This window comes from Garra rufa, chromosome 6 (genome assembly GCF_049309525.1).
Source record: "Garra rufa chromosome 6, GarRuf1.0, whole genome shotgun sequence".
In the NCBI taxonomy this organism is placed as follows: Eukaryota; Metazoa; Chordata; class Actinopteri; order Cypriniformes; family Cyprinidae; genus Garra; species Garra rufa.
The window spans coordinates 4,883,560-4,908,203 of NC_133366.1; the positions used below are offsets into that span (position 1 = coordinate 4,883,560).

Here is a 24,644-nt window from a genome sequence, read left to right on the forward strand (position 1 = left end):
TAACTGTTTCTATTTCATTTTTACATTTTCTTTACCTTTTCTAAACAGGGATCGACTTTTATTATTATTATTTATTCATTTGACATAAAAACTAAAAATCAAGCAGTCAAGTTCACTTTTTTAGTGTCTCATTTAGAAATAAAGCTGTGGTCAGTAAAACTGAGTTCAGTTTTGTAAATCAAAAAGGAGATTCATATAGATTTAATAACGATTTTAAACAGTTCAAGGCAGTCCAAGTCAGATTTCCCGTAAATGACCTGCAAAAACTGGTTGTGTAAATTCAACCTTTGATAAAGTGGCAGCTGCTCTGTTGATCTTTCAGGGGTCAAAAGAATTATGGGAAATGACATTATTAAGGCATTATTATTAACATTATTATCATCAGGGGGTCTAGTAATTTAATCTCATATCTAATGTTTGTTTGTTTTTTACATCTAATGTGATGTAATGTTTTTATTTTTTTTTCTTAATTTACAATAGCTATGTTTCAGTCACACGGTTTTATGTGCATTTTGAAGTATCACATTAGAAACTTAATGTGAATAATGGGAGATGGAAAATACATTCTCCAAATGTGCATCAAAAAAAAAAAAAAAAAAAAAAAAAGTCATGTGACTTAGTGCTGTCAAATAGGATAACTTTACTAACCAGTGGACTGATATCATTGCACAACAACTCAAATGTTATTTTGGTCATTCTGCAATGCCTGAGCCAAAGACTGTTTCTACACAACTGCGTTCCCAAACAGAAGGCATCCACCTCTGAAAGCAATGATCACATCGTCTGCTCATTCTGAGGCACAAGTAATGTATTATGTACAATAGTTTATATATTACAGGCTTCTCCTACTTTCTTAGTGATATTTAGTAACAGTTTCTCAGTGGAATTTATACATAGTATAACCCCATAGGGCCTTACTGCAGATATAAGTCTCTGGGGTGGCTTAGTTACACCTTTGTAGAAACTGCGGAGTGGGCTCTACCAAGGGAAGACACAGATTTAGAACTGATATTGTGGAAGAATATACTTATGGGATTTCCTTAGGGTCACTACATACACTGCCACTCAAAAGTATGGAATCAGTAAGGTTTTTATTTATTTATTTATTTATTTATTTATTTATTTATTTTTTAACTCTCTTTATGCTCATCAAAGTTCCATTTGTAATATTATGAAATAGTATAGCAATTGATTTTTTTTTTTTTTTTTTTTAATATACTTTAAAATATATTTCATTTCTGTGAGGGAAAGCTGAATTTTCATCAGTCGTTGCTGCAGTCTTCAGTGTCACATGATCCTTCAGAAATCATTCTAATATACTGATTTATTACTTTTACTATCAATGTTGGAAACAGCAATGTTAAGCTGTTGTGCGGCTTACTATTTCTTTTGGAATCTGTGAGACTTTGTTTCAGGATTCTTTGATGAATAAAAAAAGAACAGCATTTATTCAAAATAGAAATACAACAATATAAGCCTTTACTATCACTTTTTATCAATTTAACACATCCTTGCTTAATAAAAGTCTTAATATCTTTGGAAGAGAGAAAGAAAAAAAAAAATGCACTGACCCCAAACTTTGAACTAGGTGTTTATGGTTACAAAAGTTTTATTTTAAATAAATTATATTCTTTTTAATGCTAAATTTATCAAAGAATCCTAAACAAAAGGGTTCTGAAGGATCATGTGACACTGAATACTGGAGTAACGCTGTTGAAAATTTAGTTTTGCATCACTGGAATAAATTATATTTATAAAGTGTATTAAAATAGATAACACTCTTTTACATTGCATTAACATTTCACAATATTACAGTGTTGTCTGTATTTTTAATCAAATAAACACAACCTTGATAACCAGAAAAGTCTCCTTTAAAATGCATTAAAAAAATCTTACTGATCCCAAACTTTTGAGCGGCAGTGTATGTGCACCCAGACTACTGCTGGTTTTCAAGAACACAGCGAATGAAGGCAGCTGCAAGCATTTCTGAAAGCAAAATTACCTTCGCTAAGACCAGCACCATCCAGAACTGACAGTAAGTTGTATGTCTTTGTGTAAAATTAATGAGGAATTCAGTAATAATACTGATAATATATATATATATATATATATATATATATATATATATATATATATATATATATATATATATATACCCTATAGAAGTTTCAGTATATGTGGAGGCTGTGCTGCCACTTGTGCCACTTGGCCACTTGAAGTCTCAGAATAAACTTAACATTCACTGAAAAAAGTAGTATTTGCACGCATATTTTTAAAGCAAAATTTAAGTATAGAATTAAGTAAAAATCTACTTAACTAAGTAAATGTAATGTGTACAGTTAGAGTTTGATTAGTAATTTCTACTTAATTATTTTAAGTTTGCCCTGCAGTACTCAAGTACAATTCACTCAGCCACAGTTTGTAAACTTTACTCAAACATCATTGCACTGAAAAACACAATCGCCATTAAAGTATGTGGTTCAGTTACAAACATATGCGTAAGCAAGTAGACTGCTCCTTGTTATTTTGAATGTCATATGTTGACTTAATGTAATTACTAACCAAATGAACACAGAGACCTCAATACTTGATTATACACAATGGCGGTAACAATAAGTTAATATGTTTTTAAGTAGGTCATTTTAAGTAGAAAATGATTAACATAAGCAACCATAAAACAATGTAAATACATCTTGAAAACATTTACTCAAAACAATCTTTGAAAAAAATAACAAACAATTCCAAGTAAAATATACTTATAAGATTAAATTTGAAATTCTAAATTGAGTAGTGATATTGAATGTACTCTTTTCCCCCCCTAAACTAAATTAATTAATGTAGAAATTATATTTGTTTTTTGTTTTTGTTTTTCTGTATAATTTACTTCACCACAACAAAATCAATTGAATCAGTGTAAGGTAGAACAATAATTGATTCAACTCTGATTATGAATGGAGGAAGTGTTTTAGAATCATGGGTGGAAAGACCAAAATAAATGATTCTGAAACACATTGTACAATTCTTTGTAAAATACTAAAAGCAGCACTCATGTGGTCGACACTGATGTGAATGTATGGTGCTGGATAACTATCGCTATCGCATTATTCTGACGAAGTTTGAAGCAAATCGGGTAAAAACATTCATGTGATTTTAAAGCATTTTAAAAAGAGACACACTTCCTGTGTCATATAACTTTGACTCCTAATAGTCACATCTATGTGATCGGATTCCTAGAACAAATGAACTGCAGAAGTTCCTGTTTTTAATTTGTCGCCATAATTTCAACGCCTCGCCACGGCCAAACCGTATGAGATATCATGATGTAGGGTACAACAGCTGTGTTCCGGAAGTAAAAATCACATTCATTTCTCCAGTGAAAAACACATTTTTGTTTAAACACTTCATGACCAAACATGACCTGAGGTTAAAATCTAATTCTGAATCACATTTTGTTTGCCGGCATTTTTTATTTATTTTATCACTGATTTCCTTGGAATAATCTTTAGCCTTCTTTTACACAGATGTCTTTGAGATTCACAACATGAAGATCTGAATATCTAATCAGAAATATCCTTACATCAACAATGGTTTTGTAATTCAGAAAATAAATCAGTTTTAAAGACACTGTCTCTCACAAGCCATGGCTTTATTTAGACAGTCATTTTCCAAATGTATTCAGCTGAATTGTGAACTTTTGGCCAAAATAACATTGTTTAAAAATTATTATGACTCTTAAACAGCACATGATTTCTGATAAAGAAAAACAAAAAATTAGCCATAATTAACGCATCCTTGTGTAGCAAGTGTATTATGGAGTTCACTGATTCCGTCGTATCGCTCCCTGTGTTCTGGAGTTTGGCTTTCCTCTTTTGTGGGCCAGTATTCAACCCAGGTCTGCTGTCCAAAAATATAGCGCAGACTAAAATCAACAGAAAAGTGAAAACATTGTTCATGTATGAAGCAGATGAAATCTATTAGTATTAAAATAAATAAATAAATAAATAAATAATTTGCTGATCAAACCAAGAACTACCATGAGTGAGTTTGGATCATCATAGATCCTTTCCTGAAAAAACACTGGCACCTACCGTCCACCATGAGACTCCAGGTCAGTGGATGGACCCATGATAAGGTACGACTTGTATTCTTGTAATGCCAAAGATTGTCTACATCTAGGATGAGCCTGAAAAATCTTCAAGAGCCCCTCAACGTCATTATCAGTACCTACAGGATACAGTACAGGACAATAGTGCTTTACAACTGTGGTACCCAACCTTTTTTTTTTTTTTTTTGTCAGCCAAACCCTTAGTAAAAAAAAAAAAAAAAAAAAAAAAGGATTTTTGTGTATGCACTAAATCTGATTTTTATAATCGCACTAACACTAACATACCAGATGTGTCATGTTTAGTTCAAGGCAGCGGTCAAAGACAGTTTATCTATTCACAAACAGGCAAACGTTCACTTGAAGAATGAACCAAGTGGCGTTGATAAATTTTAAGTCTGATGCTTGAAAAAAAAAAAAAAACACAAATAGAAAGAGAAAGGGCTATCTATATTATTATAGCTACTATCATAGTTTCACAAGTCTAATAATTTACTTATAAAAGGGCAAAACGATATTCCAGTCTACGGTAAAGTTAGTATGTAACAAGTTTTGACTAGTTTCAACTTAAAAACTTAAGTTTAGCAGCTGCCTTAAAAAGTCATTTCAACTCACAAGTTAAAACAACTCATTTTATACTAATAAGTTAAAAAGACTTGGAGTTTTAGGCTGATTTAACTTAGAAATTTAAGGCAGAGGCCGAATTTAGGTTAAGTTAAATATGGTGAAAACTTTTTACAGTGCATTAACAATAATTTGAGGTGAATATAATGCAATTTATTGAAAAATCATATGAGTAGTGGCCTGTGGCGCAGCAAGATTTTGAACTTTAAACTTTGTTAAATCTGACATGTTATGGTTTAATTTTAAACCAACTCAAGAAGTTCCCCCACAAACTGCCGTTTGGGAAACCCTGTTCTAAAAATGTATTTCTGTATACTTGATGGGTACAGGAAAATAATGAACCGTACCATTTCTCAGGACCTGCTCGACCTGTAAGTTATAGATGTCTGTGGTTCTGTCCAGAACTGTCCCCACCACTGTGACTTTGTAAGCTGTCAAACATACAGTACTTGTTATATAGTCCTGCACGAAAGAACTGTAAGACCGTAAGATTCATTTGTAAAAGGGGTGAGAATTTAACAGAGACAAATGTTTTTACCGTAACCCTTGTCATCTTCACAGGCTTTTTTTAAACGCTTGTAATTTCGGACCTCATCTGTCTCCTGTTTACTGCAGCATCCTGTATGGAGACATACAAAATTTAATTTGTAAAGCACTTAGTTGTCTTCCATTCATGTTGCGGGACAGTAGGGTCAATAATATGTGACCTTGGACCACAAAACCAGTCTTAAGTTGCTGGGGTATATTTGTAGCAATAGCCAAAAATACATTGCATGGTTCAAAATTTTTGATTTTTCTTTTATGCTAAAAATCATTAGGAAATTAAGTAAAGATCATGTTCCATGAAAATCTTTTGTAAAATTCCTACTGTAAATATATCAAAATGTAATTTTTGATTAGTAAAATGCATTGTTAAGAACTTAATTTGGACAACCTTAAAGGTGATTTTCTCAGTATTTTGATTTATTTGCACCCTCAGATTCCAGATTTTCAAATAGATGTATCTCGGCCAAATATTTTCCTATCCTAACAAACCATACATCAAAAGAAAGCTTATTTATTGAGCTTTCATATGATGTATACATCTCAGTTTTGTAAAATTTAACCTTATGACTGGTTTTGTGGTCCTGGGTCACATATATATTAATACTTTGAGTGTATTATTTCAGTCAGTGAGTTTGCATGCACTTTAAAAGTTCAATTTCAGTCCAAAAAAAATAAATAATAATAATTCAAATCGACTGAAATTATACTAGCCTAGTAGTGGACTTAAATAATGCAAAAGTAACACTGTCCACTCCAACTTTAAATATGCTACATGCCATTTTTGTGTGTGGCTGGATGTGCCCCACCACCCTTGGTTACTGTTTCTAATAAACATTCAGAAATTTCTGTTAAGTGTAATTTTTCAGAATGTGTTCAGAAAGTCATAAACAGGTATAAATAAACACCATTATCTTTTTCAGTAATGAATAATCAAATTAATTACTGTTACAGTTACAGTTACTGACAAAAAAATGCGGTGTTACTTATTTACTATAATATTATTATAATTTTATTTTTCAGTTCGTCTGAATGAATGTGCATTATATTTGATGAATCGTAACTCTACACTGTAACCGATTTTTGTAATTTGAACAGTATTTTACTGTAATATCTACAGTAAGATACTGTAAAATGTATATACAGTATTTTACTGTAAACTGCAAAGGATTATGGGAAAATATATGATCACTACTGTAATTCTCCACTACTGTAAATCCGTTTACAGTAGTGAACTTGCCCGCGAAAAATTGACCAATGGCAAGGGAGATTTTTTTTTTCTCCTGTTGAGAGGAAGTGGCGGTAAAAAGGACAAAAGAGAAATGTTGCATCAATAACTCGACAAAAAGGTTAGTATATTATTTCTGTTTTATGAAAAACTGAACAATTTTACATTGTTTTCACTTGTTAACAGCAAACTAACAATATTCATCGTGTTTTTCATGTCGGTAGCCTTTTTTTTCTGACTGACGGCCGGGGCGCCGCCATAACGGTGAAAACATGGACTGGTGAGTAAATTAAGGTGACCTATATTAGTCGAAATAAACTTTATTTAAACTGAGAAACACGTTTGTATATTCGGCTGCCCTTTAATGCAAGTTAGTTCGTCTGACGAGCACTTACTCAAGCTTAACAGCAAACTGAGGTGAAATACTGAGGTAAAGTGCGTTAAGCAACACCACTGTTTCTGTGGAGATTTTAAACTGTATTTTCAAGCCCTTCTTTTGTTTGTTATTTTCAAGTTTCTGGTCTGGATGTCGTCTGTAACGTCGGAGCGCGGAGGTGTATTTTGGATCTTCTTCTGTGAATGACTGCCATAGTATCGACGATAACATGAACTGGTAAGCTAATAATGTCAGTAAGCCGAAGTTGACAAACTTAACGTTAGTCACAGAGCAGCATAATATCTTTTAAACGCTGCCTCTTTATAGCTAGCAAGGTAATTCTCTTCAAATGATGTTTAAGTAAGAAATGTGTGTATGAATGTCGTATGTAACTTTATAGACGGTCCCTTCAGTGACAGACGTGACATAAACAGCGCGCTAACATGAAACACTGAGGTAAAACTGAACACCGCGGTTAACTGCATCTTTTGTGTTTTATTTTCAAGTTTGTGGTCTCGTGGTCATGTCGTCTGCATCGGAGGTGTATTAGAGTCTTTTCTGGTGATTGCCGTCGTCGCGGTGCAAACAACAGGTGAGCTTCCCCTTTCATCAATTTAACTAAGTTAATGTTAACGTTACTAAATTAGCCAAATTAGCCACAGGCTGCTGTTCTCCACTGACTTGCAGAACAGGTTAACTTTTTAAAGAGAGTAACGAGCTAGCAATATATTAATATAGCAAGTTTTGCTAATAAATATTATAAATGTTTATTTTATTAAAAATGTAAATTTTATTACTGTACAGTAGTTGTCTTTTCTGATCATAAACTATAGTAACACTAAAAGGGTGTCGTGACACTGTCTGTTACAGGAGATTTCTCCAAGCACTTACTGGATGCTGACCATCAGGGGCAGAATCATCATACAGCCAGCTGTCCATTTTACAGACATGCAGAATAAGGTAACCTAAAACATATTTTGTTTTACATTGCATTTACATTCATGCATTTTTCAGATGCTTTTATCCTAAGCAAGTTATATTGTATTTAAAGTACACATTTGTAAGGCATTTATTTCCTGGGAATGTTTTTATTACCATCAAGATTGAGTTTGCATGCGCATTAAAATTATTTCTATTAAACCAGCATTTAAACAGCAAAATGCAGCTGCTTCAGGTATCTTTAACTTACTGTAACCTTTAAATTCATAATAGCAATTAGGGATGCTCATATTGACCGTTTAACCGTTAACCGACAGTAAGAATTTTAACCGATTATTACTATCAGTTAAACGGTTTAAAAGGGTATTTTTTTTTTTTTTTTTTTACGTTTGCTGCATGGTGAAAGAAATAATGCTATTTGTAAGTTATCTGTTTACTCATGCACGCGTGTCGACATGTGCAGTGTGGCTGTACAGACATATTTTGCTTCACCTTTACTTAGTAAACAGATGCAATATATGCAACTCAATGGCAAGTGGCGTTATTGGGTTATCAGAGAGTGAATCCGTGAGTGAATGTATTCAAATTCTGAATGAATTATAGTCTAGAAAGTAAGTGCTATGCGCTCCCATTACAATCACTGGAAAGCTATCACTCATCCTAGAGTAGTTCATCGCAATCTCATAAAGTTATTAAAAAGTAATAAAATAACCTTTACACTGCACAATTAATGTCTTATTTATATAATGCCAACACTTTCTTTGTTTTAATAAGAGAGTTCGCGAAAGTGTAGAAGTCAGCAAAACTGAAACCGGCACTTTGGTTGGTGAGTGGATTGTAACATAGCCTCCTGTGATTGGCCACAGTGATAATCAAATCAACATACATGTCTGTGATTGGCTATTGCTGAACGCTGTAAAACACGCGCTTCTCCACAAGCATATGACAGTGGATGGAAGTCCCGAACCGCAAATTGAAAGGGTTTTTGTGATGGTGTTTTTTTCGCGGATCTAAGAGTTAACAGGCGGTCCTGCCTATCCGTACAGCATGTGGACATGTTAAAAACTAGGCACACTGAGGTATTGGCTGGCCTGCTATATATTTTTATGTCCGACGAGAAGAATAAGACCGGTACAGTTCTTCAAAGCGCATAAAAGGATTCAGTGTGTTTTAGTTTTGTCATCTTTATTAGGTAGTTATTTAATTTATACATATTTAGTGTAGGCCTATTTATATTATTCTTTTTTTTTCATTCAGATTTTCTCTGTTCTCAGAACCGCTGCTGATGCGTGATAATTTAAGTATATGTCAATACAGTTTTTGTTGTTGCTCTGTATGCTGCTGTTTGCACGTTAAAATAAAACATTTGCTTGTATTTTTAATGTATCATCACAGATACTCGTGCATTCTATTTTTATTTTAAACTAATTTATTATTCTAATTTTATCAGTTAACGGTTAATGTTCGGATAACGAGCAGCGGTTGTCGGTCAGGAAAATTAACCGAAATGAGCATCCCTAATAGCAATCTTACTGTCTGTCAATTTAGATTATTGTTACTGTAAAACAACAAATATAGATTTTTAATCATAGTAGGCCTATTATATGCACAGACTTTCTAGGAAACACACACCTGTTTAGAATGTTTATATGAACAGATTGGTTAGCATTTAGCATGGTCTGTGGCAGACTTTACTAAGTGTCAGGGCAACAAAATTCAATAAACAAGAATGTAATATTAAGTGATTTAAAGGAGAACTCCGGTGTGATTTTGACCTAAAGTGTATTGAATCATGATACCGACTGTAAACGTACCTTGCATATCTCATCTCGTCTTGTCCACTGCAGTCCGAAATCTGGGGTCAGTTAGCCGATGCTCACAACAGGTTGTCAATGAGAGTCAATAGGGCATCGAAAAAGCCATGTAAATAAATCACTGTTTTACGCCATTTACGAGGCACAAAGTAGCTCCACACTTCATTGGTAGACTTCCAAGGGCCCTGACATTTAAAACGAGACATTGAGAACTCAGAAAAAGCACCGGTAGTTTATTTACAAGTAGATTTATACAGACAGTAACTGCAAGAAGTTTAGCGGCCGCCACCATCTTAAATTTAGTCACGATAAGTCGAGTGTCGAGCACGAAGGAAACTACAACCTGATAAGTTGATAACCTGATAAATTCCTTGGTGCTCGACACTCGACTTATCGTGACTAAATTTAAGATGGCGGCGGCCGGATTTTTTCTTGCAGGAACTGTCTGTATAAATCTTCTCGTAAATAAACTACCGGTGCTTTTTCTGAGTTCTCAATGTCTCGTTTTAAATGTCAGGGCCCTTGGAAGTCTACCGATGAAGTGTGGAGCTACTTTGTGCCTCGTAAATGGCGTAAAACAGTGATTTATTTACATGGCTTCTTCGATGCCCTGTTGACTCTCATTGACAACCTGTTGTGAGCATCGGATAACTGACCCCAGATTTCGCACTGCAGTGGACAAGACGAGATGAGATATGCAAGGTACGTTCACACTCGGTATCATGATTCAATACACTGTAGGTCAAAATCACACCGGAGTTCTCCTTTAAATCAAGAAGAAAATATTGTCTTTTTGCTCCATTTAGTAAAAACGGTTCTTAACAAAGCCATGTTGTGCATCTCTGCACACAGCAGTGTTTCATTACTGAATGAATTTACCTTTTTTAAACACCTAGAATCAGTGACTTACTGACCCATTCATAAAATTCTTTATAAAAAATTTCAAGAAAAAGTTTCTTCAGTTTTTTTTCTTACTACTGCGTTCGTATGTAGTATATCATATTTTTTTTTAAATGCATACAGCACCAAGTTTGACAGTTGAGGCAAATTCTTTAAACACTGTTTTTCTTGTGCTTGCAGGTTTGTTCAGACAGTCAACCTTTGTGGCAGCAAATGCATTGACAGTCACAGATCAGATGGACTTCTGGAAAGAGGGTGCAAACAACAAGCATCAGCCTGAATTAGTGTTGGGCGATATGCTCAATTTTCATATCGCCCTATCGTCAGCCTGAGAGATCGCCGATACACGATACTATCGTGCTAATTTAATTAATTATCTCTGTACTAAATTCCTTATTCGTTTTGTAAAGGTAGACTTTCTTTTGGCATATGATTAAGTTGTGCGTGTACAGAGCGTTGACTATAGTTCTGCCGGAGTTGTTCAAGTTACTTTCGGTTTCATTCTCTGCTATCGTCAGTGAGTGAGCTGTAAATGTGCGTGCCAGAATGTAAATGAATGAATCTTTCTTTACCCGTCATATTGCGATAATGTTACCGCTGTATGTCTGAAGGTTGTCATCAGGTGATGTTGTAGTTAAGTTCATATTGAATGCGGAGAAGTGACGCGCGTGTAATTCACGTGCATATGTTTAGCGCCATCTGATCGCATCGTAATTCTAATTAACGCCTATAGACGTTACTGAGATGAATGTTTATGTTTACTGTATACAGACTGATTATGATACATCGTAATTAATTCAGCCTGAACCAGGTTTTACTACCTCTGTTATCCTAATGACTGCAATGCTAATATAATATAACACTCCCTTTAGAATCAGTTAATCTACCACCGTACTGTATGATGAAAATCTCCCATTCTCACTGCACGAGGTGCGTTAAGGCGCGGTGGCCTCTCTATGCGTGTGTTTATACCGCGGCAAGTTTCTGAAGCATCCTAGAACAGACTCTCTGTGCTGCATTGCTAAAGTTAAGTTCTTTGTTGACGGATAATAATAATAATCGTCTAACTATCGTCAAAGGCATCAGCAACAGGCGATATCTCTGACTATCGTCGATACACGATACTATCGTCTATCGGCACAACCCTAGCCTGAATCCCATTCTGCCGTTTCTCATCAGAGAGCTTGTCAACTTTGACTCAAAACTACTAAAATTTAACACAACACAAACACATTTTTACTGTATGATTTTATTTTATTTACACTACCAGACAAAGCTTTTGAACAGTAAGATTTTAAAGAATTTTAGTTTTTAAAGAAGGTCTCTTCTGCTCACTAAGCCTGCATTCATTTGGTCCAAAGTACAGCAAAAACAATACACTTTTGAACCATTTTTATTATTTAAAATAACTGTTTTCTTTTTGAATATATTTTAAAATGTAATTTATTGCTGTGATCAAACCTTAATTTTTAGCATCATTACTGCAGTCACATGATCCTTCAGAAATCATTCTAATAATTTGATTGTCTGCTCAAAAACTATTATTATGATGTTGCTGAAATTATTATAATGCTAAAAACAGTGGAGTACATTTTTTTTCAGGTTTCTTTGATGAATAGAAAGTTCAGATAAACAGCATTTATCTGAAACAGAAATAGTTTGTAACATTATGAATGTCTTTATTATCACTTTTGATCAATTTAAATCATCCTTGCTAAATAATATCTTTCTATTCATCAAAGAATCCTGAAAAATCTAAAAATTAAATAATGTTTATCAGCATACTAGAATGATTTCTGAAGGATCATGTGATACTGAAGACGAGTAATGATGCTGAAAATTCAGCTTTGATCAAAGGAATAAATTAAATTTGGATCAAATTAATGCAGGCTTGGTAAGCAGAAGAGAATACTTTAAAAAAAACTTATGACTGGTAGTGTACTTACTTATTTTTGCTTTTCAGTATGTGTATGTTTGCCATGATACAAAGTCTCTGTACTTTTAAAAAGAAAATGTTCAACAATTAAAAAGAATATTATCAGAACTAATGCTTATGAGTTATTGTGATTTTTATGGGGTTGGGGTGGTAAAAATCTTGAATTACAGTGCTGTAGGTTAATTGGATTGTTTTTACAGGTAAAAAATGTTTAAAATAAATGAAAATAAACTCTATAGTACTGATACTGTAATTGAAAATACAGTAAAAATACTGTAATTGAAGATACAGTAAAAACACTGTAAATGAAATTACAGTAAAAATACTGTAAATGAAATTACAGTAAAAATACTTTAAATGAAATTACAGTAAAAATACTGTAAATGAAATTACAGTAAAGACCTTTTAGTACTGTAAATGCACTTACAGTATTAATACTGTAAACATTTTTACAGTAACTTACTGGCATCCAGCTGCCAGTAAGTTACTGTAAAATTTACAGCAAACTTTTTACAGTGTAGTGTGAAGGCACACGACTAACGTTAGCCATCACTTTGTCTCGCACACATGCAAAGATACAGAGCGAGAGAGCCTTATATACCATGTTGATGCGCTATATGTAAACGAAATTCTTTGTTGTATTTTCCTGTCAAAAAAACATTGTTTCTTTGGAATTCTTCTGTTTTTAAGAACTGCCGGTTTCTCTGGCAGTAGGTGGAACTAATGCGCAAACAGTAAATTTATTAAATGGCGCTCACCTATTATCGTCCCGCTTTGATTTCAGCAAATCAGTTTGAGCGAACACTTAAAACGTGATTATTATTCATGAGCCCAGCAGCTCATTAATCATTCTTCATCATATCTTATTACACATGGGCCTTCACTGGGAATTTGGCTAATGCACATGATTTTAAAGGCAATCTGCACACTGTCCCTTTGTCTCATAATTATTTAAATGAAATTAACCTTTACTATGAAATTACAACACAATTACAAAATTTCTTGTAATCAACCAATTATATGTATGAATTACGTTTTGCATCCAGGAGTTTAGAGATGCCGAGATATCGCTCCCTGTGTTCTGGAGTTTGGCTTTCCTCTTGTGTGGGCCAGTATTCAATCCAGGTCTGTTCTCCTAAGATGTACTGAAGACTAAAAACAAGAGAAAACCCACAAAACATAGGAATCAATTTTGGTAACCATTAAACGACATTGCATACAAAATAGACACTGAGGCTGTGTTCCGAAACCATAACCCAAATTAAACAGGGCACTATTTGAGTGGACAGACATTTTTCCAAAGCCACAGTAGACATAATTAAGTGTACTCATGCAATTCCATAAAGCACAACAGAGTTTAAGCTAGAGCTGCCAGTTTGCAAAATTTCAAATGACAAGTTCCAATGCAAAAGATTATTAACCAGCAAGCACAAACTATGCAAAAACGGCAACCCTTCTGGCACACTCCATGTCCGAATTCACTCACTCATTTTCATTCAGCCCTTCAACTGCACTGTAGAAAAAGTTGAATGAATGCATACAGAGCAAAATAGCTCAAGAAATCACACACCATTGCATCCAAAATTTACATGACTGTGCAGAATCCTGTAGGACTGTTTCCCCACAGGATTTGTTTTAACACTGTTTTACTTTAAGCATTTATTTTGGCAAAAAACTTCACTTGTTGTAAAAACAGGTTTACAAATGTAACACTGGTCAACCAGCCATAAGGGTCTTTTTTTATTGAGATATGTACATCATCCTCAAATATTGAGAATATCAACTTTAAAGTTGCCCAAATTAAGTTCTTAGCAATACTGATCAAAAAATTAAGTTTTTATATATTTAGGGTAGTAAATTTAGCTTTTTTTTTTTTTTTTTTTTTTTTTTTTTAATGGAACATGATCTTTGCTTAACATCCTAACGATTTTTGGCATTAAATCAAAATCTATAATTTTGACCCATACAATGTATTTTTATATATACAAATATATACATAAATATTTGTAGTATTGCTACAAATATACCCATGCTACTTAAGACTGGTTTTGTGGTCCAGGGTCACAAACGTAAAATCAGTTCCACAAAAATGTTGGAAAATATGGAAATCTGCCTGTTGCAGAGATTGTTGCAGATTATGAGAACTGTACACTCTAAAAAATGACAATTGACACAGGTTCTGGGTTAAAATATTGACAAACCCAGCGAGTGGGTTGTTTTGACCCAGCGGTTGGGTTAACTGTTTAACCCAGCCTTCTGGGTAGTTTTATTTAACTCAACTACTGCTTAAAAATGACTTTATTTCTTCCTTAAAATTAGCCCAAAATAGGTTGGAAAATAAAATTAATATGTTCAATAAATGAACATTTAGTAAAAAAAAAAATTATACAATAAAACTTTTTTTAATTATTATTATTATTAATAAATGCTCATCTTTTGATTATGGCTGATGCCTTTAGTGTCTGACTTTTAATTTACAACCTATTTTGGGTTCATTTTAAGCCAGCCATGTAGTAATTTTAAACAATAGTTGAATTAAATAAAACCATCCAGAAGGTTGGCTTAAACCACTGGGTCAAAACTCAAGTCCATATTTCACCCAGTGCTGGGGTGTTTTTAAACCAGAGTGTTAAATATTTAAAAAAAAAGAATCCAATGGCATGGCTGAATTTTGCCCCTATACCCTTTAAATAGGGCACTTTCTGAGTGGACATTTTTTTCAAAACCATAGTTCTATAAGTTCTATTACTTCTGTGCAGCATGCTTCTGCTCAAGGGTGCCCTCTGGCTATGAGTATGAATGAAACAGACATTATATGTGTTTGCAGTGCTTCATACTGCTCACGTCAGTCTATTTTGGGTAAAATAAAAGTAATATTTCTCTGAAGTAAACATATGGTAATCAGTATGTGTTATCTAGTTTACTTTGAGATCTTAAGTTTATAGTTTTGTTGCATGGCATCTGTTTTATGAGAATTCCTCAAGTTTGGCTTCACAGGGAGATCAGATTGGCCTTACATGTCATTATGAAACTGTGGAAACACTATGTAGGAAGTTTTAACGCCTACCTTCCACCTAGGTTTGGCAGGTCAACCGATTTGCCAATGACGAGGTATGACTTGTCTCTTACCAGTCCTAAATGTTCTCTGCAAATGGGACGAGCCAAAAATTGTCTGACTTTGTTCTCAACTTTCTTATCAATGCCTATAGGACAAAAGAGGAAACACTTCTACTGGGACGTCCCAAACATCAGCTGCGGTTCAAACAAGTTTCAGGCTCTAAAAAACATTTCAATATACTTGGACTGACATGAGGGAATAATAAACTGTACCTTCTTTCAGCACCTGTTCCACCTTCATGTCGTATATGTCAACAGTCTGTTGCAGATCCATCCCCACCACTGTGACTTTATAAACTATCAAACAGTCGTGTTATATTTGTGTTATATTAAAGATGTGACACTGGATCTCAGTGGCTGAGGAAGGAAACATGCATTTACCATAATCCACACCAGCTTCACAGGATCTATCGAAACGCTCCTGATCACTGACCCGATTCTTCTTCTGGTAACTGCAGTTTTCTGTGTAATGAGATGTAGATTTTCTGATATTTATACACGCATTCATAACAGACCCATTCTCATTTGTAATTTGCCTTTGGAAATGCCTGAATTCATGCATGCAAAATGCAATAACAATACCTTCTGCACAGTAGCACAAATCTCCCTTACACAGTCTGTTTAGAGCACCACCTGTCCTTTCAGGGTGGTAAAACTTTGTACAGCGTGCATCTAAAAAAACACAAATAGGTTTAATTATAGATGACTGCAACACCCTTCTAACTACACTGAAAAAAAAAAAAAACTGTAAATGTTTTCACTGTTACAAATAAATGATCAAGTGACACACTGAATTAAATGTGTAAGTAGAAATACTAAAACACTATTTTGTAAAACATAATCCGATAATCTTGGTTTGTAGCATTGAGATGACTAGCATGTCATAATAGCATGTCTCCAAGCTTAACCCTTATGCAGTCCTTGTTTTGGAATCACACTCATGGTCTTTGGGGTCTCTAGAGACAACATTAATGTTTTTACTCCATATTTGTGCAGTTTTCACAGGATTTATGCTATTTTTTAAATATATATAAATTATTAAATAAATATATATTTTTAAAAACTGCTTTTTATGTCAAATTAACTTTATAAAATACCCACATTTTAAACTTACATTCATGGGGATAACATGGATAATTTGTGTTTAGTGTAAGATTTTTGCAAATTTTTTGGAAAATGCAGTTTTAAAAGTATAAAAAAATACCACTATACAATATACTTTCCTTTTACCACTAGATGGCTGCAGAGCACTACTATTTACCAATTGCTATTTGACCAACAATAAGATATCTTTTCATAAGTGTTTTCAGTTGAGTTCATAAAGACCATGAACGTGACTTTTTTTTTCCCACACCAACATAAAATCAAGATACCATATCATTTTTTTTTTTTTTTTTTTTGTAGATCAAGATTCAGAAATACCCCGAAGACAGAGTAAGGGTTAAACCAGATAATTTAATTAAACAATAGCCTTTTGCACATTTTCACACTTTAAAACAAATCTGCTCTGTCACTATACTATTTGTAAAAGTCTGCCATGACAGAGAGACTTGTATTTGTTTATTTCTTGTAGGGTTGCAAAAATGTGGAAAATTTGCAACCCTAATTCCTTGCGTTACTTAAGCATACAGTATAATTCTCATTTGTAAACCACTTTCACTAAATGATTCATTATAAGTCTGTGATCAGCTCACCTGGTGAGTAATATTCATATATTGAGACTGCAGCAGGTTGGAGCAGACCCACATTAAACAGCTTGTGTATTTTGAATGAGATTACTTCTTTCTGTTTTCGAGAAACCTATTGACAGAGAAACTTAGTATTAATACACTATACACTTACTAACGCAAATACAAATTGCTGTTACATCATTCTATTTCACAGTAAAAGTTATAGTTCATCTTATATAACTTCACTTCATAACTGTCCTTCTTTTGTGGAACACAGAGAATACTTTGAAGTATGTTCATGCTGCTCTTTTCCATACAAAAGAAGCCTCATCAAAGCAATATGATACTTTATTTCATTTCAGAATCGTGAGAACTTTTTGCACCCATGGAAAAAAAATATTTTAAAGTGCCCCTATTATGCATTTTTGAAAATTAAATTGTTTAAAATTCCAATCGCATTTCCGTGAAGTTCACAAATCACAAGTGACCACATTTGCTAATGGCCGTCTACATTCTGCATGGCCATCCTGCGGAAACTTGAAACTCAGTAGTGCGTTCATATGGAAAACATGTTGACAAGACACTGTGCTCTGCAGTGTGAAAGTGAATTTGCTTTATTTTCACGTCCAAAGGATGAGGCTGTAAAATTCATCTTTACCACATTACCACAGCAGCATAATCCTAAACTTTTGCTGTGTTCCCATCAGTTCACTGACAACTGGTTCTCCAATCTCAGCGAGTTTAATTTGTAAATGTAAATTTTGTAAATGTAAATTTTGCGAATGTAACAGAGGCCAGTGGTAGGTGCTGTGCAGGTAAACCTCACTCCCCTCATCTCAAGAGGCACTCTAGCGACAGACACTAGAGGCTGCAGTCTTTAGCCTCCTTGTTAGTGTGCCCGTCTCCCATACCAGAAACCTGCTCTAAATACTTAGATCTGCCCTGAAACTCTAAATGATGCAGGCTGACGGGTTGTTAACGTAACTGATGGTATCACAGAATTATACGACTTGGCACAGGCTGATTGGTTCATGTTGCATACACAACCAATGAGCTTGCAGCTATTTAAATGGCTGGTAGCATTCACTTGGGCATCTCACATTGTGTTTTCAGAGTTCCTCTGAAACCCTCCACATTCCCCAGCTCCACCTGTATAAATCTGCTATGGGTTATTTTATGCTAATTGTGCAGCAGCAGTATGTCTTAAATACTCACATTTAGAGACTGTGTCTGTTCCCCGAGCAAGAAAATACAAAAAAACGTCTAAAGCAATTTAAGAGTAACAATTTAATTGATGTTCAACAAATAAAAAAATGTATATAATACTGAGAAACAAATGATAAAACTTGGCTTATTAAATATCAGGTCACTTTCTACGAAAGCACTTTTTGTAAATGATATGACCACCGTTCATAACCTAGATGTGCTCTGTTTGACAGAAACCTGGCTAAAACCAGATGATTACATTATTTTAAACGAGGCTACCCCCCAAAATTTCTGTTACAAACATGTGTCGCGTGTAAAAGGTAAGGGGGGAGGTGTTTGCACAATTTATAGCAATATGTTCAGTGTTTCTCAGAGAATGGGCTTTAAGTATAACTCGTTTGTAATAGTAATGGTGCTCCATATAACATTATCCAAAGAAACAAGTATTAATGATAAATCTCCCTTGACGTTAGTACTAGCTACTGTATACAGGCCACCAGGAAACCATACGGACTTTAAAGAATATGCTGATTTTCAATCCGAATTAGTGTTGGCCGCAGATAAAGTCTTAATAGTGGGTGATTTTAACATCCATGTTGATAATGAAAAAAGATTCATTGGGATCAGCATTTATAGACATTCTGAACTCAATTGGGGTTAGACAACACGTGTCAGGACCTACTCATTGCCGAAATCATACTTTAGATTTAATATTGTCACACGGAATTGATGTTAACGGCGTTGAAATTCTGCAGCAAAGTGACGATATCTCAGATCATTATCTAGTCTCGTGTATACTCCAGATAACTAAAACTGTAAAATTAACTCCTCGCTATAAGTGCGGTAGAACCATTACTTCTACCACAAGAGACTGCTTTGTAAGTAATCTTCCTGATTTATCTGAATTCCTCAGCATATCCGATAGCTCAGGAAAACTTTTTGATGCAACAGAAACTATAGACTCTCTTTTTTCTAACACTTTAGATGTAGTTGCTCCTCTGCGGTTAAGAAAAATTAAGGAAAACAGTCCGACGCCGTGGTACGACGAAAAATGGAACGCAACTGGAAGAAAACAAAACTAGAGGTTTTCCGTACAGCCTGGCATGAATGTAACATATCCTATAGAAAAGCATTAAAAACTGCTAGATCAGATTATTTTTCATCTTTCTTAGAAGAAAACAAACATAACCCTAGGTATTTATTCAATACAGTGGCTAAAATAATGAAGAATAAAGCACCAACAGGCGTTACATTTTCCCAACAGCACAGCAGTAATGACTTTATGAACTATTTTTCAACCAAGATCGATACTATTAGAGATAAAATTGTAACTATGCAGCCATCCGCTACAGTATCACATCAGATACGATATAGATCTCCTGAGGAACAATTACATGCATTTTCAACTATAGGAGAGGAAGAGTTGTATAAACTTATTAAATCATCTAAATCGACAACATGTATGTTAGACCCTATTCCATCTAAGCTATTAAAAGAGGTGCTTCCAGAAGTCATGGATCCTCTTCTGAATATTATTAATTCGTCACTATCGTTAGGATATGTCCCCAAAACCTTCAAACTGGCTGTTATTAAGCCTCTAAATAAAAAAGACATCAACTTGATCCCAATGAATTAAACAATTACAGACCAATCTCAAATATCCCTTTTCTGTCAAAGATACTAGAAAAGGTAGTGTCCTCACAATTGTGTTCTTTCTTAGAGAAAAATGGTATCTGTGAGGATTTCCAGTCACGTTTTAGACCGTATCATAGCACTGAGACTGCTCTTATTAGAGTTACAAATGACCTTCTCCTGTCATCCGATCGTGGATGCATCTCTCTATTAGTGCTACTGGATCTTAGTGCTGCGTACTATTGACCACAATATTCTTTTAAATAGACTTGAAAATTATGTTGGCATTAGTGGTAGTGCACTGGCTTGGTATGAATCATACTTATCTGACCGGCATCAATTCGTAGCAGTAAATGACGAGGTATCATATCAATCACAAGTGCAGTATGGAGTACCTCAAGGCTCAGTATTGGGGACATTCATTTTTAAACTTTTATTATTACCCTTGGGAGATCATATCATCAGAAAACATGGTGTTAGCTTTCACTGTTATACTGATGATACGCAGCTCTATATTTCTTCACGGCCCGGCGAAACATACCAATTTGAAAAACTAACAGAATGCATAGTTGAAATAAAAAATTGGATGGCGAGAAATTTCTTACTGCTAAATAAAAAAGAAAACAAAAAAAAAACAGAGGTGTTAATTATTGGACCTAAAACCTTCGCATGTAATAACCTAAAACACAGTCTAATACTCAATGACTGCTCTGTCAGTTCGTCGTCATCAGTCAGGAATCTAGGTGTACTATTCGATAGCAATCTTTCCTTCGAAAGCCACATTTCTTGCATTTGCAAAACCGCATTTTTTAATCTAAAAAATATATCGAAATTACGACCTATGCTCTCGATGTCAAATGCAGAAACGTTAATTCATGCGTTCATGACCTCAAGGATAGATTATTGTAATGCTTTATTGGGTGGTTGTTCTGCACGCTTAATAAACAAACTCCAGCTGGTCCAAAATGCAGCAGCTAGAGTTCTTACTAGAACCAGAAAGTATGACCATATTAGCCCGGTTCTGTCAGCACTGCACTGGCTCCCTATTAAACATCGTATAGATTTTAAAACCTTGCTAATTTCTTATAAAGCCCTGAACGGTTTAGCTCCTCAGTACTTGAGTGAGCTCTTATCATATTATAGTCCCTCACATCCGCTGCGTTCTCAAAACTCTGGCAATTTGATAATACCTAGAATATCAAAATCAACTGCGGGCGGCAGATCATTTTCATATTTAGAGCCCAAACTCTGGAACAATTTACCTAACACTGTTCGGGAGGCAGACACACTCTGTCAGTTTAAATCTAGATTAAAGACCCATCTCTTTAACCTGGCATACACTTAATACATTTCATAATCCAAATCCGTTAAAGGATTGTTAGGCTGCATTAATTAGGTCAACCGGAACCAGGGACACTTCCTACAACACCTGATGTACTCGTTGCATCAGAAGAAGAATGGCATCTACGCTAATATTAGTATCTTTCCTTCTAATTCCGAGGTCACCGTAGCCACCTGTATCCAGATCAGACGGTCACTGCAGTCCCCGGGATCCAGTCCGTACCTAGTCTCAGCCTCAGACGTCACGCCCACGGAACGTTGGCTAAACGTCTGATGCATATGGTACACTTAACTGGAAACACTTCAGGAATGTCGAAGTCGTCATCTGATTAGTTGAATTTGATCGGATTTCCAGTAGACGCGAGTGTCGCGTTTATTTTCGGTCCGCTGGGAAACAAAGCGCCGACTGATTTACTCTTGTGTTTTGCTAAGAGGTGCTTATGCAGACGCCATTGTTGTTATACACTTTTGCAACGTTCGCAAACAAATTACTGACTTACTGCTTGTTCTCCCTCTTCTTATTTAACTTTCAATGCTGGTTATTTCAGTGACTGACTTGTTGCACACCAGTCTGTTGTTGCGGGGACATTTCCACGCCCCGAAATGTGATGCTGAACAAAACGAACTGTGATTGGTTGTTTGACATGTCGGTCAAACGGCCTTATGGGCGGGCCTTAGCCAATGAAAGCTGCCATGAATTCCAGACCTTCAGCTGTCAGTCTGAAGGTCTGGCTACGCGAGACTAGTCCGTACCCATCAGCACCCAGAGATATCCTCTACAGCCCTGAATGTCAGCAGAGACCACATCAACTAGATGAGTCCCAGAGACAGATCATCAGTGAAGACCTCATCACCTAGATGGCCATCGACGCAAGACTGCGAAAACTAGATGAGTCCTCTCCAATCTGACTTTGTGGCAACATGGAACTCTTGCATCTACATTAAAGGTGCCATAGAATGGAAAACTGAATTTACCTTGGCATAGTTAAATAATAACAGTTTAGTACATGGGCATGACATACCATGAGTCTCAAACACCATCGTTTCCTCCTTCTTATATAAATCTAGTATTTGCAAAAGACCACCGAAAAATAGGTCAATTCCAACATAACATAGACTGTTACGAAACAGTCGTGGAGATCGTTAATAGTTACGCCTCCAACATTTGCATCACCCAATCATCACTAACGTCAGCACATCAGTAAAACAACGTGAGTCACTGAAGGGACACGGTTAGCTTAATGCTGTTAGCTGTTACATTGCAATGCATAGGATTTCACTTCCCACATAAACAGAGAGATGACTGCACTGATGATGGTGAATGATGGAGAAATAACCGCGCTGATGATGGTTAATGATTTACAGATCTTGAGAAACGAGCAGCTCAACTTTCGTGGTAAGAAGCACTCTCTCTGCATTATAACTTTACACAGAGCACATGCGATCAGTAATGAGACTAAAATGTCGGCGATTCAAAACGGCAGATTCAACAAACCGCATATTAAAAGCGGCTAGAGCTCCTAATTAAATATATATTTTTATCCATGTGCCAGCTATAGAGTTGAGTCGGTCTGTGAAACATCCAATCAGAGCAGAGCTCATTAATATTCATGAGGCTTCCAAATAACAGAGCATTTCATTCTAGGGGCAAATTCTAGGGTTATAAATGGACCTGTAAAACCATTTCTGGAGATTTTTTGCCCTTTCCTATGCCAAATACCTTCTATGTAGATATCAGAGAACAATTTAAAATATTCTCTCAATGCATTCTATGGCACCTTTAATATTAGTCTGTTTGTTTCTTATTCCGAGGTCACCATAGTCACCAGATCCAGTCCGTATCCAGATCAGATAGTCACTGCAGTCCCCCGGATCCAGTCCGTACCCATCAGCACCCAGAGATATCCCTCTACAGCCCTGAATGTCAGCAGAGACCACATCAACTAGATGAGCCCCAGAGACAGATAATCAGTGAAGACCTCATCACCTAGACGGCCATCGACGCAAGACCGCGAAAACCAGATGAGTCCTCTCCAATCTGACTTTGTGGCAACATGCAACTCTTGCATCTACATTAATATTAGTCTGTTTGTTTCTTATTCCGAGGTCACCATAGCCACCAGATCCAGTCCGTATCCAGATCAGATGGTCACTGCAGTCCCCCGGATCAAGTCCGTACCAAGAGCAGATGGTGGATCAACACCTACAGCCGAATGTCAGCGGATACCGTGTCAACTAGATGAGCCCCAGAGACAGATCATCAGGAAAGAATTCCTACCCTAAACGGCCCACTGGCACAAGGCCACGGGAATCAGATGAGTCCTCTCCAATTTGACTTTTGCAATATGGAACTCTTGCATTATTATTGACACTTTATTTTCTTATTTTAATACTGTAAGGTTGCTTTGACACAACTTGACTTGACTAGACTCACAGCACCGTATCACCATAAGCATTGGCAGTAGCAAGTTCTGTACTTGCTTGCAGCAGCAATAATCTACAACTACAGCAATAACCAACAGCAGCAGCAATTTAGAAGCAGCAGCGTAGCAGATCTATTCCGCCAAGACCAAATACATTAACACTGTCATATCCATTACCATGCTAAACTTTTCCGAGAGTTATAACAAAACTCGCTATAAAGTTCTGTTAATCAACTGTGGGCCCGCTAAATTTGTTGATTAATATAGAATGTCTGTAATTCTTATTGATCTCCAATCTATCTAATCTCCAGTTATCGCTCATAGTTGAAACATATGCAAAAATGCATATTATAAGAAAACAAATATGTTTTTATTTTTTTATTTTTTTTAACCTTGCATGCATAATAGCATAATATGGACACTTTGAAGTGGTTTGGAAAACAATGAAACATAAAACTGGCACTACAGTCATTAACTCAATAATTGTTTGCTTAATCAAACTACATATTACTTTAAAATGATGTATCAAAAAAGACAGAGAGAGAGAAAGAGTGAGAGAAATAGAGAGTATGACATCATCAATCTGCTAACATACCTTATCTAAGTAGAGGATCACGTTGTCCATCTCAAACTTCTGACTGTATATCTTCTTCCCTGTGCACAACTGAACACAAGAACATGGAAAAAAAAGCCCTAAATACATGACATGATACATTTTTGTATGGCCTTTCTGCAGATGTGTTAGATTTCTTATCTGAGACACATGCACATAGCTCATAAAGCTTCTAGAATG

At 35.3% G+C, this 24,644-nt stretch overlaps 1 protein-coding gene and 1 long non-coding RNA gene across 2 annotated transcripts in view; one reads left to right on the forward strand and one right to left on the reverse strand.

Moving 5' to 3' along the window:
* Window positions 1-3,629: 3,629 nt before the first annotated feature.
* The window catches only part of LOC141336341 (complement C3-like), a 37,469-nt gene continuing 16,454 nt past the window's right edge, over window positions 3,630-24,644 (reverse strand). Inside the window, exons 33-43 of the mRNA XM_073841915.1 lie at window positions 24,447-24,636; window positions 17,274-17,379; window positions 16,162-16,251; window positions 15,961-16,041; window positions 15,793-15,876; window positions 15,530-15,665; window positions 13,496-13,614; window positions 5,265-5,345; window positions 5,074-5,157; window positions 4,089-4,224; window positions 3,630-3,919 (exon numbers count right to left, since the gene is read on the reverse strand). Of these exons, the coding sequence (XP_073698016.1) occupies window positions 3,772-3,919; window positions 4,089-4,224; window positions 5,074-5,157; window positions 5,265-5,345; window positions 13,496-13,614; window positions 15,530-15,665; window positions 15,793-15,876; window positions 15,961-16,041; window positions 16,162-16,251; window positions 17,274-17,379; window positions 24,447-24,636 (1,255 nt within the window). The 3' untranslated portion in view covers window positions 3,630-3,771. The remainder of the gene's footprint in view (window positions 3,920-4,088; window positions 4,225-5,073; window positions 5,158-5,264; window positions 5,346-13,495; window positions 13,615-15,529; window positions 15,666-15,792; window positions 15,877-15,960; window positions 16,042-16,161; window positions 16,252-17,273; window positions 17,380-24,446; window positions 24,637-24,644) is intronic.
* LOC141336586 (uncharacterized) lies at window positions 6,346-7,828 on the forward strand. The gene is made up of 3 exons (XR_012355716.1): window positions 6,346-7,110; window positions 7,380-7,465; window positions 7,744-7,828. It is a non-coding gene; the product is annotated as an uncharacterized lncRNA (long non-coding RNA).